The sequence below is a fragment of the Sciurus vulgaris genome (genome assembly GCF_902686455.1).
Source record: "Sciurus vulgaris genome assembly, chromosome: 7".
Taxonomy (NCBI): domain Eukaryota; kingdom Metazoa; phylum Chordata; class Mammalia; order Rodentia; family Sciuridae; genus Sciurus; species Sciurus vulgaris.
In genome coordinates, this window is record NC_136467.1 from 62937529 (window position 1) to 62951554 (window position 14026).

At 40.9% G+C, this 14026-nt stretch overlaps 1 protein-coding gene across 1 annotated transcript in view; it reads right to left on the reverse strand.

Moving 5' to 3' along the window:
* Positions 1–13706, reverse strand: part of GRIK2 (glutamate ionotropic receptor kainate type subunit 2) — a 677480-nt gene extending 663774 nt beyond the window's left edge. Inside the window, exons 1-2 of the mRNA XM_079148658.1 lie at positions 13565–13706; positions 7963–8369 (exon numbers count right to left, since the gene is read on the reverse strand). Coding sequence (XP_079004784.1) covers positions 7963–8077 — 115 coding nt within the window. The 5' untranslated portion in view covers positions 8078–8369; positions 13565–13706. The remainder of the gene's footprint in view (positions 1–7962; positions 8370–13564) is intronic.
* Positions 13707–14026: the final 320 nt, after the last annotated feature.

Here is a 14026-nt window from a genome sequence, read left to right on the forward strand (position 1 = left end):
GATGGGGGAGACAAAGTAGACAAATGTCTAAGGCAGCAATCAAAACCTATGGTTCTTCTTAAATCTGTAAAACACAGGAAGTCAGAGGCTACCCTGAAAATAAAAGCATAATCCAGTAAAATGTTTCACTAGATTGGCACTGAGGGTATTTGTGTTTTGGTCTAAAATTGGACACTAAATATTTGTGACTCAGAACTACAAACTTGCACTTGGCAATTCATCTCTAAATTTAGGCTACTTGATTTGATGATCTCTAAAGTCCTCTTTGGATTAGATAATCTAGGATCCTCTACTTTTCATTCATCCTGAGAGTTCCCCTTTCATTTCTTCTCAGGAAAAAGGGAACTGAATGCAGTAAGAGTTATGATATGCACCAAATGCAGTAGCTTCAGTAAGTAAAAAGAAAGAAAGGATCAAAAAGACAACATAACATAGACCAAATATCTGAATACACTGAAATTTCAGAAACAGAATTCTTTAATATCTCCTTTGTTTATTTGATAGCTTTAGCCACACAATATTCCCAATGTGATAGGTCAACAACTTAGAATGAGACTGAGTTGGAGACAGAAATGAAAGCTAGAGGCAACAACTTCCAAATACTTGTTTTAGTCCAATGATGGAAAACTAGCTGGCTGATTTAAAAGGACTTGAAAAGCATTGAAGACCTTTTGATTGAGAGGAAGTATGTCAACTTAAGAATATCATTGACATCATATTTAAAATAATCATATAGTTCAGATATGGACTAATACAAGCAAAAAATAGTAATTTACAAAGTACTAGACACTGAGATGTCTAGCAGTAAATCTAGAAAAGACCACGTATCAAATGTCATTAACTTCTCTCTTTTCTCAGCCTCCCATTCACATCAGTGTTAATCACTCAGCACTCCCTTAGGCACCCAGTTTTCTCTTTGGTATCAGAGCATCTCTGTCACAGAAGAATCGATTGATCTAATAAACTCACCCTAACTCTATAGTCTTGGGACTATGTGCTCTCTCTTCCAGAATATATTTGTTTTAAAACAGGTCATGGGAGACAGCAAATGCTGAACCAAAAAGAAAGACTAATAGAATTAGATGTATCTGTGGGGAAAACATCTGAATGACACAGCCTCCCCAGATGCTTTCGGATCTTCCCACGTAGCCCTGCTGTCTACTGACCCAGCTCTACAAAATTCAGAAGAGAATGTTCAGTTTTTCATTAAGGAAATAAAGGGCTTAAATTAATCTGTAGACAGAAACCTAAGTACCACATGCTATATTTGAATACTGCTGTCTTTGAACAGGAGGCTCAAAGCCCAAATGCAAAACTAAAATGACTAATAAAAATCCTAGAGGAAGATTTTGAGTCGTCTCTAATCTCGCACTCATTACCATGAATAAATTTTATCAGATTAGCTAATGGTCTCTTTGAAAATATAAAAATATAAAGTGCCCCTAAGGGCATGAGGCAAATAAGCTTTACTCATTTATGGATCAATGAGAAAGGAGACAAGCCTTAGAGGGAGAGCCTAAGAGAACCTTCAGAATGTGGGCTACACAGGAAGGTGAAAACAGGTAACCTCAGGATCACATTCATCCTGATAAATGCTTTTGGTTTGTCCAATTTAGATTTTTAAAACAGTTTTCAAAATTATATACAATTAAAATTAGTAAGATTTTCATGTTAAAATTTGAGTTTCAGATCTGTCGGGAAATATCAAAGGAACTGTCAACCCCAAGTAGTCAATTTTACATGACAAAAGACAAATAGAATGAATAATCCAACAAGAGACTAAGGCTTGACTATTGCTTGGAATTGACTGAACCTGGGTGTTTCCAATGTAAAGCAAGGAATGTCCCTTTTTCAGGGGCAAAGGTATTTAAATGTACTAAAGTATTTAATATGATTGCAAAAGTTTCAACAAGAAAAAACATCAGGATTACAAAGACAGTATAAAATAGCTTGATGCTTATTGTTGTATGAAACTGTTAAAAGAGAGCATTCCTTTACTATCTGTGAAGTTTCTCTACTATGAAAAGCTTTGTAAGAAAAAAAATTACCAATATCAAAATTTTCAAAGAAAAGTCAAATGTAGGTTAACTTTTTTAGAAGAAAAGATTTATCATTGACACCCTCAACACACTGTACACACTCAAAGAATTTAAAATGTCGCTTCCTTTTAAAATGGAAGAAATCTTTAATTCCATTTATTAAGTCAGCTCTTAAAAATATTTCCTTATTGAAATGTGGTCCTAAACCTAGGTTCACAGTACATGATGAAGGTCTCAAGAAGGCTTATTTAACCTACATTAAATCTTGATAATGCATTAATGAGTCTTTTAAAGGGATAATTTTAATTCCCCAATCTTCAACCATAAAGACTATATAGTACTAATCTGCCTTGCCCTTTCAATTAAACTTGTTAAGGGCGTTCTATTTAGTCAGCACCCTGAATAGGCCATTAAAATTCTTGTTCAGTAAGAGTTGTGTTCAGTGCTCTGTTGTTTTAAATTCCATTAAATCCAAATGGTCTTTATCACCCCATGACCACTGTGACTTCAATCAGCCAATTTAATTACCTTACAAAATTGTCAGCAGAAGCAGCAAAGAAAAACAGGAAGCCCTATGACGTTATCAGATTGAAACCTTCCTCTTCGGTGTTTAATCTAGACTAGTCAATAATGATGATGTGCACCTACTTCCTTCCATTTCAGCAGCTTTTGACCTTCCCTTTCATGCTAAGATTGAGGGTTTAAGATTCATTTGGCGCACTTCTAATACTTTGATAAGTGGACTACAAATTGAAAGTCCTTAGAAGATAGAGCTTCACTACCCAAATGAAAAACAATCAACATTTACATTTCAATATATCATACCATGCTACTGAGAAGGTCTCAGCATATCCCAAGTACTATGCATGAAATGGACTAATGATTTAGGCATAATACATTTGAAAGAAAGTGAACTACTTTTGACTCTGATGTGTAAAAATGAACACTGAAATTTCTAGGAAATAAATGTAACTGGGCTACAGTAACACAGTAAAGTCTCAAAAACATAAGGAGAAAAGAATGTAATTTCTACCACATTAACCCTAAATTTTTTCCACAAAGAGCAAAACATTTTCTTTGTCAGATATTATGATAACAAAATGCATAAAAGATTATGTCACTATATCATAGACAACACTTTATTTTATGAATAGACTTGAAAAGGCTCTGATGATCAATGAGACATTCTCATTTGATCTTTGATATTTTCCTCCTTTGTGTGAAAGGAATTCACATTAACTTTCCTTTGCTGAGTAAATGTTGAAACAGTGTCATCTGAGAATTCAGGGAATGAACACACTGTAATGATCACTTGCATTAAACCCAAAACCAAAACTTGTCTCAAAAAATGACCCCCAACTGTTCACTGAGAGAGAACCTCACAAAACCAGAAAATGTGTTGAGTTTCCCAGTGCCTGGGTGGAGAAAGAGTGATATTTCCACAGGACGGAAAGATCACTCTTCAAAGTCATTTTCTGAAATCCTCTGTTGGTGGATCACATTAATTATTTGAGACTTTAAGAAAAAGCAACAACTTACGAGAAAACCTAATTTTAAAAAGGGGAGGGTGCCTGCTGTATTGGCCATTCTTGGAAAGATCTCCCTCTCTTGCTTTCCAGAGCTCAACTCTGAGCAGGTGTTAGGTTTTATCTGTTGCAGATAGTAGCCTATATCACTCCCCCATCCCCGCCTCCCAAGAGTCAGTTTTCCTGCTTCCAGATGTAAAGCCACTCCTCCCTCCCGCCCACTTCACCTCCCAAAGGAAGAAAAATCTCTTTCAAAGAACTTGTGGAGAGTGGCAGCTTTCAAGCTCAGTCAATTCATTCAGATTCCTCGATGGTGCAGTACATCTGCTACCAATTATTATATCTGGAAGCACACGGGATGCCCAGAAGAATAGGGGAGTTTCCCTATGAACCCTTTCCGTTGCTTCTCACGTAGTAGGTTTTATCTTGCGGGCCGCCCCTGACCTGGATGGCGGCCTCACGTTCCGCGTGTGCACAGGGCGGTGACGGCACGCTGTGCGGTGGACGCGTGGCCAATGTGTAGTGCCAAAGAGATTCCAGCGCTCTGGGGAGGGAAGACGGCATAACGCAAACCTTTTAAGAAAGCCGCTCTACCGGCTTCCTCAAAAGTTTGGTCGCAACATTAGAAGGTAAGAAAGTGACCTATTATATGCCCAGCTCCTAGGAAAGAACTATCTTGAAAAGCTGCCCAGAAGTTTGAAATAAAGTTTGGGTTGATGGCTTTGCTCCTAGCTTTTTAAATTCCAATTCGTGTCAAGGCTGAATAATAACTTTATCTGGAAGATCAGAAACATAATGTTTTGGGGAGTGATTCCTTAAAGATGATGCTTAAACATCATCTTCCCAGAATAAGAGCTGGGACGCCAGCCCCGCACAGAGCCCGAGCGGGCTTCTGAGCTTTATTCTAGCTTCCCGGGGCGAGGGGTCCGAGCAGACCCGGAAGCGGGAAAAGACCCTCTAAAGTAACAAAAGAAGAAACATTAAAGGCAGAGCTGCGGCTTTGGACCCTGAGGCTGGAATTAAGGGCCACACCCCCTGGACCGAAGGATCTTGCCCTCGCCCTCCACAGCAGCGAACAGGCCCGGACGCAGCTGCGGAGAAACAAAGGTGCCTCATTTACATAGCGCTGGGGCGCGCCGGGGCTCGGGAGAGGCCTGCCTCGGGGAGTTGCAGGCTCTGCGCCCAGAAAAGCCGCGGAGAACATCTGAGTTGACCTGGGGCAGGGGAACTGACTAAGATGCATCTAACCCCTCGAAAACATGCCATTTGGGTGGGCGCCAGAGAGAAGCCAAGTTGCGCAGACTCAGGATCGAAGGCAGGGGAACGGGCCCAATCCGAGGAGCTGCGCCCGCCCTTTCGCCTGCCTGTCATAAGGGGACACTGGGCTAGCCCTCCGGTGCTTTCCTCACTGCACGGGGCTGCCTTAAAGGTTTGGGACAGAGTTCTGGGGTCAGCGCCCAGGATGCGTTTGCCGAACCGCTGCTGAAGAGCAGGCCGGAGTGCGCAGCCTGGATGGAGTCAGGCCTGGGGTGGGAAGGAGGCGTTCCCGGACGGAACTGCAAAGTTTTCTTGGGCACTAGGAAAAGAGTAACCGTAGCAAAGTCTGAGATTTGCTTCACGAGGGCGTGTGTGCCCGCCGTATTGTGGTGTGTGTCGGGCGGGGGAGGGAAAAAAATAAAGGCACAGAGGGAAAGGGGAAAAGGTTAAGAGAGGGGAAGACGCTGCGCCGGCAGAAATGGGCGGGGAAGAGAAACCATGCTGCAAGGGTCAGCACCCTGAATGGGGGCTGCTCCTCGCTCCACAAGCGGTGATAGGAGGAGAAAGGGTCGAGTCACAGTTCTAATAGTGACAGGAAGGCAGGGCAGTACAGAGCTCAAGAGGGTGGATTTCTACAGTCAGCGGGGAAGGGGGTGTTGGCGTAGCCGCCAGGCAGGGCTTCACGGTTGCCATAGTGCCGCGGCGGAAGCGCCTGGCGCTTGGCAGCTTGTAGCCTTCCCGGGGGTGAAGGGTGGAGGGGCTCTCCAGGCTGCTCCCCCTGAGAGGCGGCGGTCTCCACCAGCACCCAGCGGCCTGCCACCGCCCAAGAGCAGCTGCTCTACTACCATCTCCAACCCTTTTCCTTCCAGGGCACGGGGCCAGGGATGAGGCACTGGTTCGACTTTAGAGCCAAAGTTGAAAATAATCATTCTCGAGTGGCTTATACTCGCTTAACCAACCATCCAATCCACTCAGAACATGTTTTCACAGAAGAAAATAAAACTCCCACCGTCGCACCAAAATAGTCCCAACAGGGAAATGTTCCAGTGGTTACAATGCACACAGTCCTTCCCCACAACTCAGGTCAGATATCAGAGAAAATGCAACTCCACGTGGAAGATGTTTGAAGTTAATATAAAAATATAACAAGTTATTTAGAAACCAGATTGTTGGTTTAGGGTATCAAGGTACTAGCGTGTAGGTCTTTTCCTACCACCCTATTTCTTAAGGGTATTCTTAGTAAGAGTTAGTCTAGGAAAATGTATTTTTGTGTGTGTGTCAGCTCTTTTGGAAAGCTGCTATACACTGTGCTACAGTCGCCAAGATTTTTAATATGAAGATATGAAATGATCAGCGAATGTAACAATCTAATGATTCAGCAAATATTGTGCTGCAAGACCAGAGCAGCAATAATTAAATCTTTAGAGTACTGGTGGCAGTTTTTCGATTCCAAGTCTTTCCCCCCACACACCCAGTCCAAAAACACACTAATTCACACTTATTCACAAAAACACATCGGAAGATTCCTCAGAATTCCATATAAGTATTTTTTATACTCAAAATTTTGGGCAAAACTACCATACGGTAGCACTTACCATATTTGAAGCAGAACTGCTGAAAACACACAGAATTTCCAATAATATAAGGACCTGTTTAATCCTTCCAAAGAAATAAGCATTCCTGTGGATGCTTGTTGCTAAGAGCAACATGCTTAAGTACCATCTAAAGACATGAAGAAAGGCAGGAAAACTACTACATCTATAACCTATTGTTTCTTTTGTCATTATCAGTCTTCTTGACTCCATGTGTCTATAGGGGTGGAAGGTGAGGTTCCCTTTTTTAACACGTGTGAAAGGACCTCTACCTTATTTCCACAGAGCCTATGAGAATTTATGTAAAACACACACACACAAACACACACACACACGGAAAATAGAAGATGCTGGTGTTACAGAAGATTCAGGTTATCATCCTTTGCTTTAAATTGTACTGAATAACTTAATGCATCCACTTTTATTTCAAAGACATACACTCAGAATTATATGGTTTGCGGCACTCTTTGGTCTAAATCCACTCAAACTGACAAAAGAGGTGGCTACAGTGGAAGCATTTACCCTGTTGGATTTATCCTCTCTTGCCCCTACCTACTTTAGGGAACTTCATCTGACTAGTTCAGCTCCTTACTAAAACTCCACTGGCCATGGAGAACAGCTGAACCTTCCTACACTTAATTTCCTCCTAGTGAACCTGACTAGGGTTTGCACTGGAGTCCCATGTTGAGATTTTCCTTCAAGCTCCAAAGAAACCTTGATTCTTAGGAAAGCAATAAATTCTCCTAAAATTTAACTATCTTGGGTCTTTTATAATGCCAGAGTGAAATAAAACTGCAGACTTAGATCCTTATACACAATTATCTTACCCCCTCTGCTCCCAGTTACTACCATACATCATCTATTAGTCCAGGACTCAGAAAAGCTGTGAACGGACTCATCAAGTTAAAAAACAAACAAAAAGCTGTCTTATGGCTATTTCACTCCAACTGAACAGAGTTCTTCCCTTAAGTAAAACCTTAAATTTTACAATCCTTTTTAAAGCTTTGCAACCCAATAAGGACACCAAAAGCTGAGAAAGCTTTAGAGTAATAGAAAAGGCTCTCTGACAAAAGAAATCAAATGGGCTCGCGCCTTTCTCTTGCACGTGAGGACTTGGACTGAGCGGAAGTGGACAGACGCAACTCGTCAGAGTTACCAGATACTAATTCATCAGCTCTGTAAGCTAAGAAGCTTGCAGTTCTGGTGCTCGCTTTTGCTCTGACCTCGCAGCCAGAAAGGCTCCGGGAGACAGGCAGACTCGGAGGCTGGCGGAGCCCCTAGCGTCATCACCATCTCTGTGGCTTGCTACTGTGGAGAGGTAAATGCAAGGACCACTACCATACATTGACATTCCCTTCACCTTCCCGCAGCTAAAAATAAAGATATAAGAAAATAAATGAAAGTACGAGGGTTCCTTAAAACCGGGATGCATCAGAGCAGGGAGCAGGTTGGAAAGCGCTGAGCCCACCGCCAGCCTGAGCGAGCCCGCCTGTTTACATCCGGCTGCCTCAGAGCCGGATGCCAGGCTATGGGGATGGGAAATCTTACCAAATCTTAATACATGTGTGGTTCCTTGAGAATATCCAATCCACAGTAAACAGAGCAGGAGTTTAATGGAGCGCCTGAAGACTAGATTACTTAAAATCGGGGAAATAATCTTCATGGTGTTTCTGTGCCTACACGCGCGGCACCCACTTCCCCGATCTAGCGTTAGGCTCCCGGTTCGGGCTGGAATGAGGATGCGTCGAGTGGTAGCCGCAGACACGATCACGGCATGGTCACAGAAAGAGGAAGGAGTCTCCGCTTCCCAAACCCATTAGCAATCGCTGCATGTTCTTCACTCACTGCGCCAAGGAGCAACCTTCCACTGCAAGGGATGGTGGGACATCCATGTTAGTCGGGGAGCATCCGGCAGAAATCCAGCACGCACACCCACAATGTCCGGCCGCGAGAGCCTAAGGATGCAAAAGAAGAGCAAATCAATAGGAAATCCAGCCTTGGACCTGGACGAGATGTTGATAGCTAGACAGTTCCAGCACAAAAGCCTCTTTGCTCGCAAAGGTTTTGCCAGGCCCTATTCTACTGCACTGCTGCACAGCTTCTGACGTGAAGCCAAGATTAAGTGAGAAAAATTGAGATCGCTGCTCGCCTGTTAAGGCTCCCTGCCAGTGAGCTTCCCAATATCTATTATGCAACCGATCTGATAGCCCGCCTTGAGTTACAAGAAAGAAGTCGGGATTTATTTACGTGATGAAAATTGCTTTGATTTTTCAGTTAAGACTCTGCTAAGAGAGTGAGTGGTGTGTGCAAGCAGACTTCTTACAATCAACTGATGAATTTTAATAAATGACTAGCTAAGTCAAAGTCACTTTGCCTAGGAATTGTAAAAGAAAGAAAAAGCTCTAAGACAGAGGAATTTATTGTAAATCTAACTTGTGGACAGGTTGAAAGAGAGTCTTGCTTGTACTTTTTAAAATTTTGACTAGGAATGAATATAGAGTGGAATGCAATTGGAGAAGTAAATGTAGTTTTTAAAAACTTGATGAAGCATTTCTTGATTACTATCCAGAGTAAAGAGAAATTTCTTCAAGTGAACTTTTAGGGGAGAAATATTAACTTAAAATGATAAAATTATATTTCCCCACTCATTTTAGCTCATATAAACTAATTGTTATATATATAAAAGACAATAATGTTTTAACTGGGGAAGCAAACTTCAAAGGAATTTTATGCTCAAATTTCTTCCTATCTTGGTTTTTAGATGTTTTTTTTCTTTTAAGGATGGAATATGGGATCATAGCTTGATCAACATTGAGTGTCAGAGCTTTGTCTCAAAAGATCTTACCATTTGCTAGTTTTATGTTGAGAATACTTAAGAGTGTCCTCTCTGGGCTTTCATAAGTAGCGATTTAGGGGAAATGGTTCATTTTTATCACTGAAATGAGCAATATATAAGTAGTGTATTGAAAATTCCCAATACTAGTATTTTATAAATAAATACTAACATATAGCATGTAAGTAAAACTAACATGTATAGCAACAAATACATCCCTGTTAACATTTTTAACTTATTGAGCAGCACAAAAGGCTAACTATTGAACTTCTACTTTACAATTTAACTCTTTCTTAACCAAATAATAGGGCATAGGTTAAACCTTATGAAAACTTATGATTGTATTTTATTTGAAGATTATCTAATTTTAAAATACTGACATGAGTGCTATTTAAGTCCTGTTATGTTTCTTCCAAATAGCATGAAAATACGATGTATTCATTTTATTATAGTAATTTTTCAATCTGTATTTTCTTAAGACATTATAAAATGCTGATTTGAAAAGAAATCTACATTTTGAAAAGGCATTTAGTGGCATTGATTTTTTTAAGATGGAGACATAGCTGCAATGTCAAAAATAAGTATCATGAATGGCTAGTTCTGCAGTCTAGCAGGCAATTCAATCAAATAAGTCGACTATTTGAGCCCTTTAAAAGGAACACCTAGTGTTAAAAACAAGGGTATCTAGCGACTCCTTCAGTCCATGTTTAAAATATCTCTTGTAAAACGTACAGCCCTACATGTTCTGTCTTGTATTTGTTGCCTCATTTTATTACATTCTGTTTGTTCGTTTTCTTTTTGATTTTAGCAGAGATAATAAGGACTGCTAGGATAAAATAAATATTCTTAGTTTTTCCATCCCCCAATGCAATTACATCTATTACCTGAAAATAGCACATTCTTTTATGGCTAAACAAAAGATGGCAATTTTTGCAGTGTAGTTGGCATTTAGTGGCACCTGAGAAAACAAAGTTCACTGTAACTCCTTGTTCATGTATTCTGTTAACAAATTGGTATTCGTCCTAACAGTTGTAATATATCTTCTTAAAACTTGTATTCCAAACTATGTAGTTTGTGTGGGGTTATTTGTTGAATGTCTAGTTGAAAAGTGAAAGATCAAATTTCCAGATTCATGAAGTTCATAAAGAATAAACAGTTAAAAAAATCTAGTAGAATTTTTTCTTACTACTAATTGGTCCCCAAAGAACCAGTTTTGCACATCTGCTAAATTAGGTTCATTTACATCTATCAAGGAAGTTGAAAAGCTTAATGCAACAGACAGCAACTCCACCTGTCCAACTGAACTTCTGCAAGACTGGAAAACGACCTTTCTTCAGGACCGTGGACAGCGCTACAGGCATGGATTTATTCTGGAGTTGTCATTAAAGTAGTACAATGAATGGGTAATATGCCATTTGAAGTGACAACGTGCATATTTCTATTACACAGAGTCAAGTAATTTGAATTATTGCAGAGTACGTTGCCAAGAGGACAATTTTTTCAACTGTTTTGTGTGTATTTTTCAGTGTGACTAACTGGATTGCTTAACATAACCAGGATGTGCTGTTATCCCTTTCCAGGACACACTACTACAAAAGCCACTTACATTCACTGTGCAATCCCTCCTGAGCACTAAACTATTTTTTTCTTCATATAAAAAAATTGCCTGGAAGACTACAAAGAATTCAGGATACTGAAACATGCTGTCAGTATTCAGTGGCTGAAGACATTTCTAAAATGTATGATTAGTTTTCACTCTCAATTCTCCACCTCCAGATTCCCATCTGTTATGAGGATATTCAGATTAATTCACATTCTTTCTCATTAAACTTCACTCACTCCCCAGAACAAGAACAACAAAACTCACAAAATTTATTTCCCCAATACAAGAAAATGATTTGGTGGTGTAAAAAATGCTATATTATGTGGAAATTATGAAGTTATCACAAGTTTCTTCCTAATAAGGATACTATCATAGTTTTGAGGTTATGAAGAATTTATAGCCACTATACAGTATTCAACTAACCTGATTTAACTCTTTTTTTGAACTATGTCACTTCTGTAATTTGCTCCTTTTGTAAGGAAAAAGAAAAAAAACTGCAATTGGGAGTCATGTTATCATTTATATTTAGTAATAGGTGACATTTAGTTGCCTTATTGTTATTTTAACTACATGGCAACCTTTATTTCTAGAAGCCAAAGCTTCGTAGGTTCCAAGGTCAAAGCAGAGATGAAAAACTGCAAACGCACAGATAATATGCACACACAGAGAAGGGATAAGTCTAAAAGTTAAGCCTTGAAAAATATACCACAAAAGGTTAACATGAAGAAATATCAAGCCCATGATAAAAGAAGAAAATACATATCATGTTCTTGCAAAGCTTGTTACAACAACAACAACAACAACGACCCACTAGCTTCATAGTTCACTATATTTTTGTTGTTGTTGTTTTCGCTGATACTAATGACCTCTTATTCTTGGGCACTATTACTTCAGAAGCAATTTTAGTTTCCTATTCTCCTGGTGAAAATGAATCTTATTCTAGTTAGCTGCCACCTGCTGGGGCATGAACAAATGTGTAATAATCCTTATAGCACAACATTTAAAAAGACCATGCCATACCTTGGTTGGAAATATATATCCCAGAGTAACCTGAATTTCAGAGGTGTTTCCAAGGTTCTTCCATGCCATATCTACTTTTAAATTATTTTTTTCACTTGGATCTCTTACTAAGGATTCCAACTGACTTGTTACTAAAGTCATGCTGTTATGTGACATTTGAGTGACCTCATCTTGTAGTAACACCTAACATTCTTTCATGCAAGTGGCATGCTGTATTGCAGCTTAGCTAAAATAAACAGCCTGCTCACCCATGGCATTAAAGAGGCCAGAGAATAAAGTCAAAGCTGAGATCAGTCGAAATCACACTGTTGCATACTTGTAAGTCACTCTTCCTAACTATGAATGCTATGCTAGCCCTTGTGACTCTGAATATATTATCAGCTCTTCTGTTAACGTTCTACTGCATTGATGATTAATGACATTTAGAATTTTAATTAATTTTAGATACTTAAAATAAATGTGTCTTAATTAAGATATTAAAGTGGAATAGATTTATGTATCCTGGAACCTTTTTTAAAAAATCAGCTTTGCAATCTTCAGTGGGTTTAAATAACAGAAACAAACAGGTTATGACTTGTAGACATCACTCATTTCTCTATCACCTTCCTTCTGTGCTTTTTTGTTTGTTTAGCACATAAGTTACTAAGGCCACTGGCAGGAAGTTGATAAGCTGCCTTGGTTGTTCCAGAAATATATTCTACAAAAAGTTACAAACTAATGAACTAAGACAAGTGGAGATCAAAATATGAGTGCCTATTTTCTAGCGATTAAACTACAAAGATTCAAATGAATCAATCATCTGTTGTGAAATGGAAATAATCATTAATACATAAGGAAATTTCTGATGAGAAAGAGGGTATGAAGATGAAGAAATGATAAAAGATAATCGGTGCATTATGGAAAAGATGTAGTCAGTTAGATACATATTCTTTATTCCCTAAATCGGAAATTATTATCTAAGAAGCCTCAGAACAGTCCTGTTGTTTGGTTTACACACACACACAGAAATGCACACAGAGATACACACACACACACTCACACGCACGCACACCTATCTCCTCAAAGGTAAAATATTAGGAAATGCGGTTCTTTAAAAAAGTTCTTGACGTTGATGATCCACCCCAGTGACACTACCCACTCCTTACCCTAGTGGGACGCCCTCGTAGTTTTTTTGTTTTTTGTTTTTTGTCCCCCCCCCCCCCAGAAGCTCTTAATACTGGCGTCAGTTAAAATAATGTCTGTACTTCCTCAGCTCAGAACTAAGGAGCAGGGTTAATGGAAGGATACATGGACGGAAGGAGAGACGGAGAGTCGTCAGACCTGCAGGCGAATACACAGCTTCATGCCATCTGTCTCACTCTCTTCGCCTCGCGTGAGTCCCGGTAGCTGAGGCCACTTCCTGACACATCAACTTATTAAATTATTTTAGGTGAAGAATATGAGCGCCTGCAGCCAAAAGAGCCACTTGCATCCTTGACAGGAATTGGCTGAGGCGAGTGGAACGAAGCCGCTCATAGCGAATAGGTCCAGCAGGTGCCTCCAGAGCGCCGGACTCCGTCGCGCTGCCGTTTGCCTTCTTCCATCTCTTCAGGAGGAAAATGCTCTTCGCCCACCCACTGTCCCTCCCGTCCTCAAGGGAAAAAAACACCTCGGGAAGGAGCCCCAAGCAGAGCCCACCACCAGGGAATCCTTACCTTGAGCAAGGGTGAGGTGGGCGGGGAGGGAGGTGGGGTGGTCCTCCGGGAGGAGCTGCCGGAGGAGGTCGGGCGGGAAGTCCCCAGCTCCTAGACCTAGCAACGCAGCCGCCGGCGCCGAGCGCGAGTGACGGCGGTGGTGAAGACGGTGACCGTGGAGCCGCTATAGCAGCGGCAGAGACAGACACGCCTCCTGGCGGGGGTTCCTCGCCTCTTGCTTTAAAGGCGCCGCGCTCCTTTCCCGTGACGGGTGCACGCTCCAGGGCCCCCCGGACCACTCGGGCGCCGCGCCGGCCCCCGTACTACAAGAACCAGAGTTACAGAATTCCGGACTCTGCTAGGTCGTTCTGAACCCCCGGCCAGGACTTCGCCCTCTCCCCGCCTCGTGGAATAAGGAGACTGGGACCGAAATGCTCGGTCGGATAGTAAGTAATGCAAAAAGCCTGAGGAATTTCTTGGCCC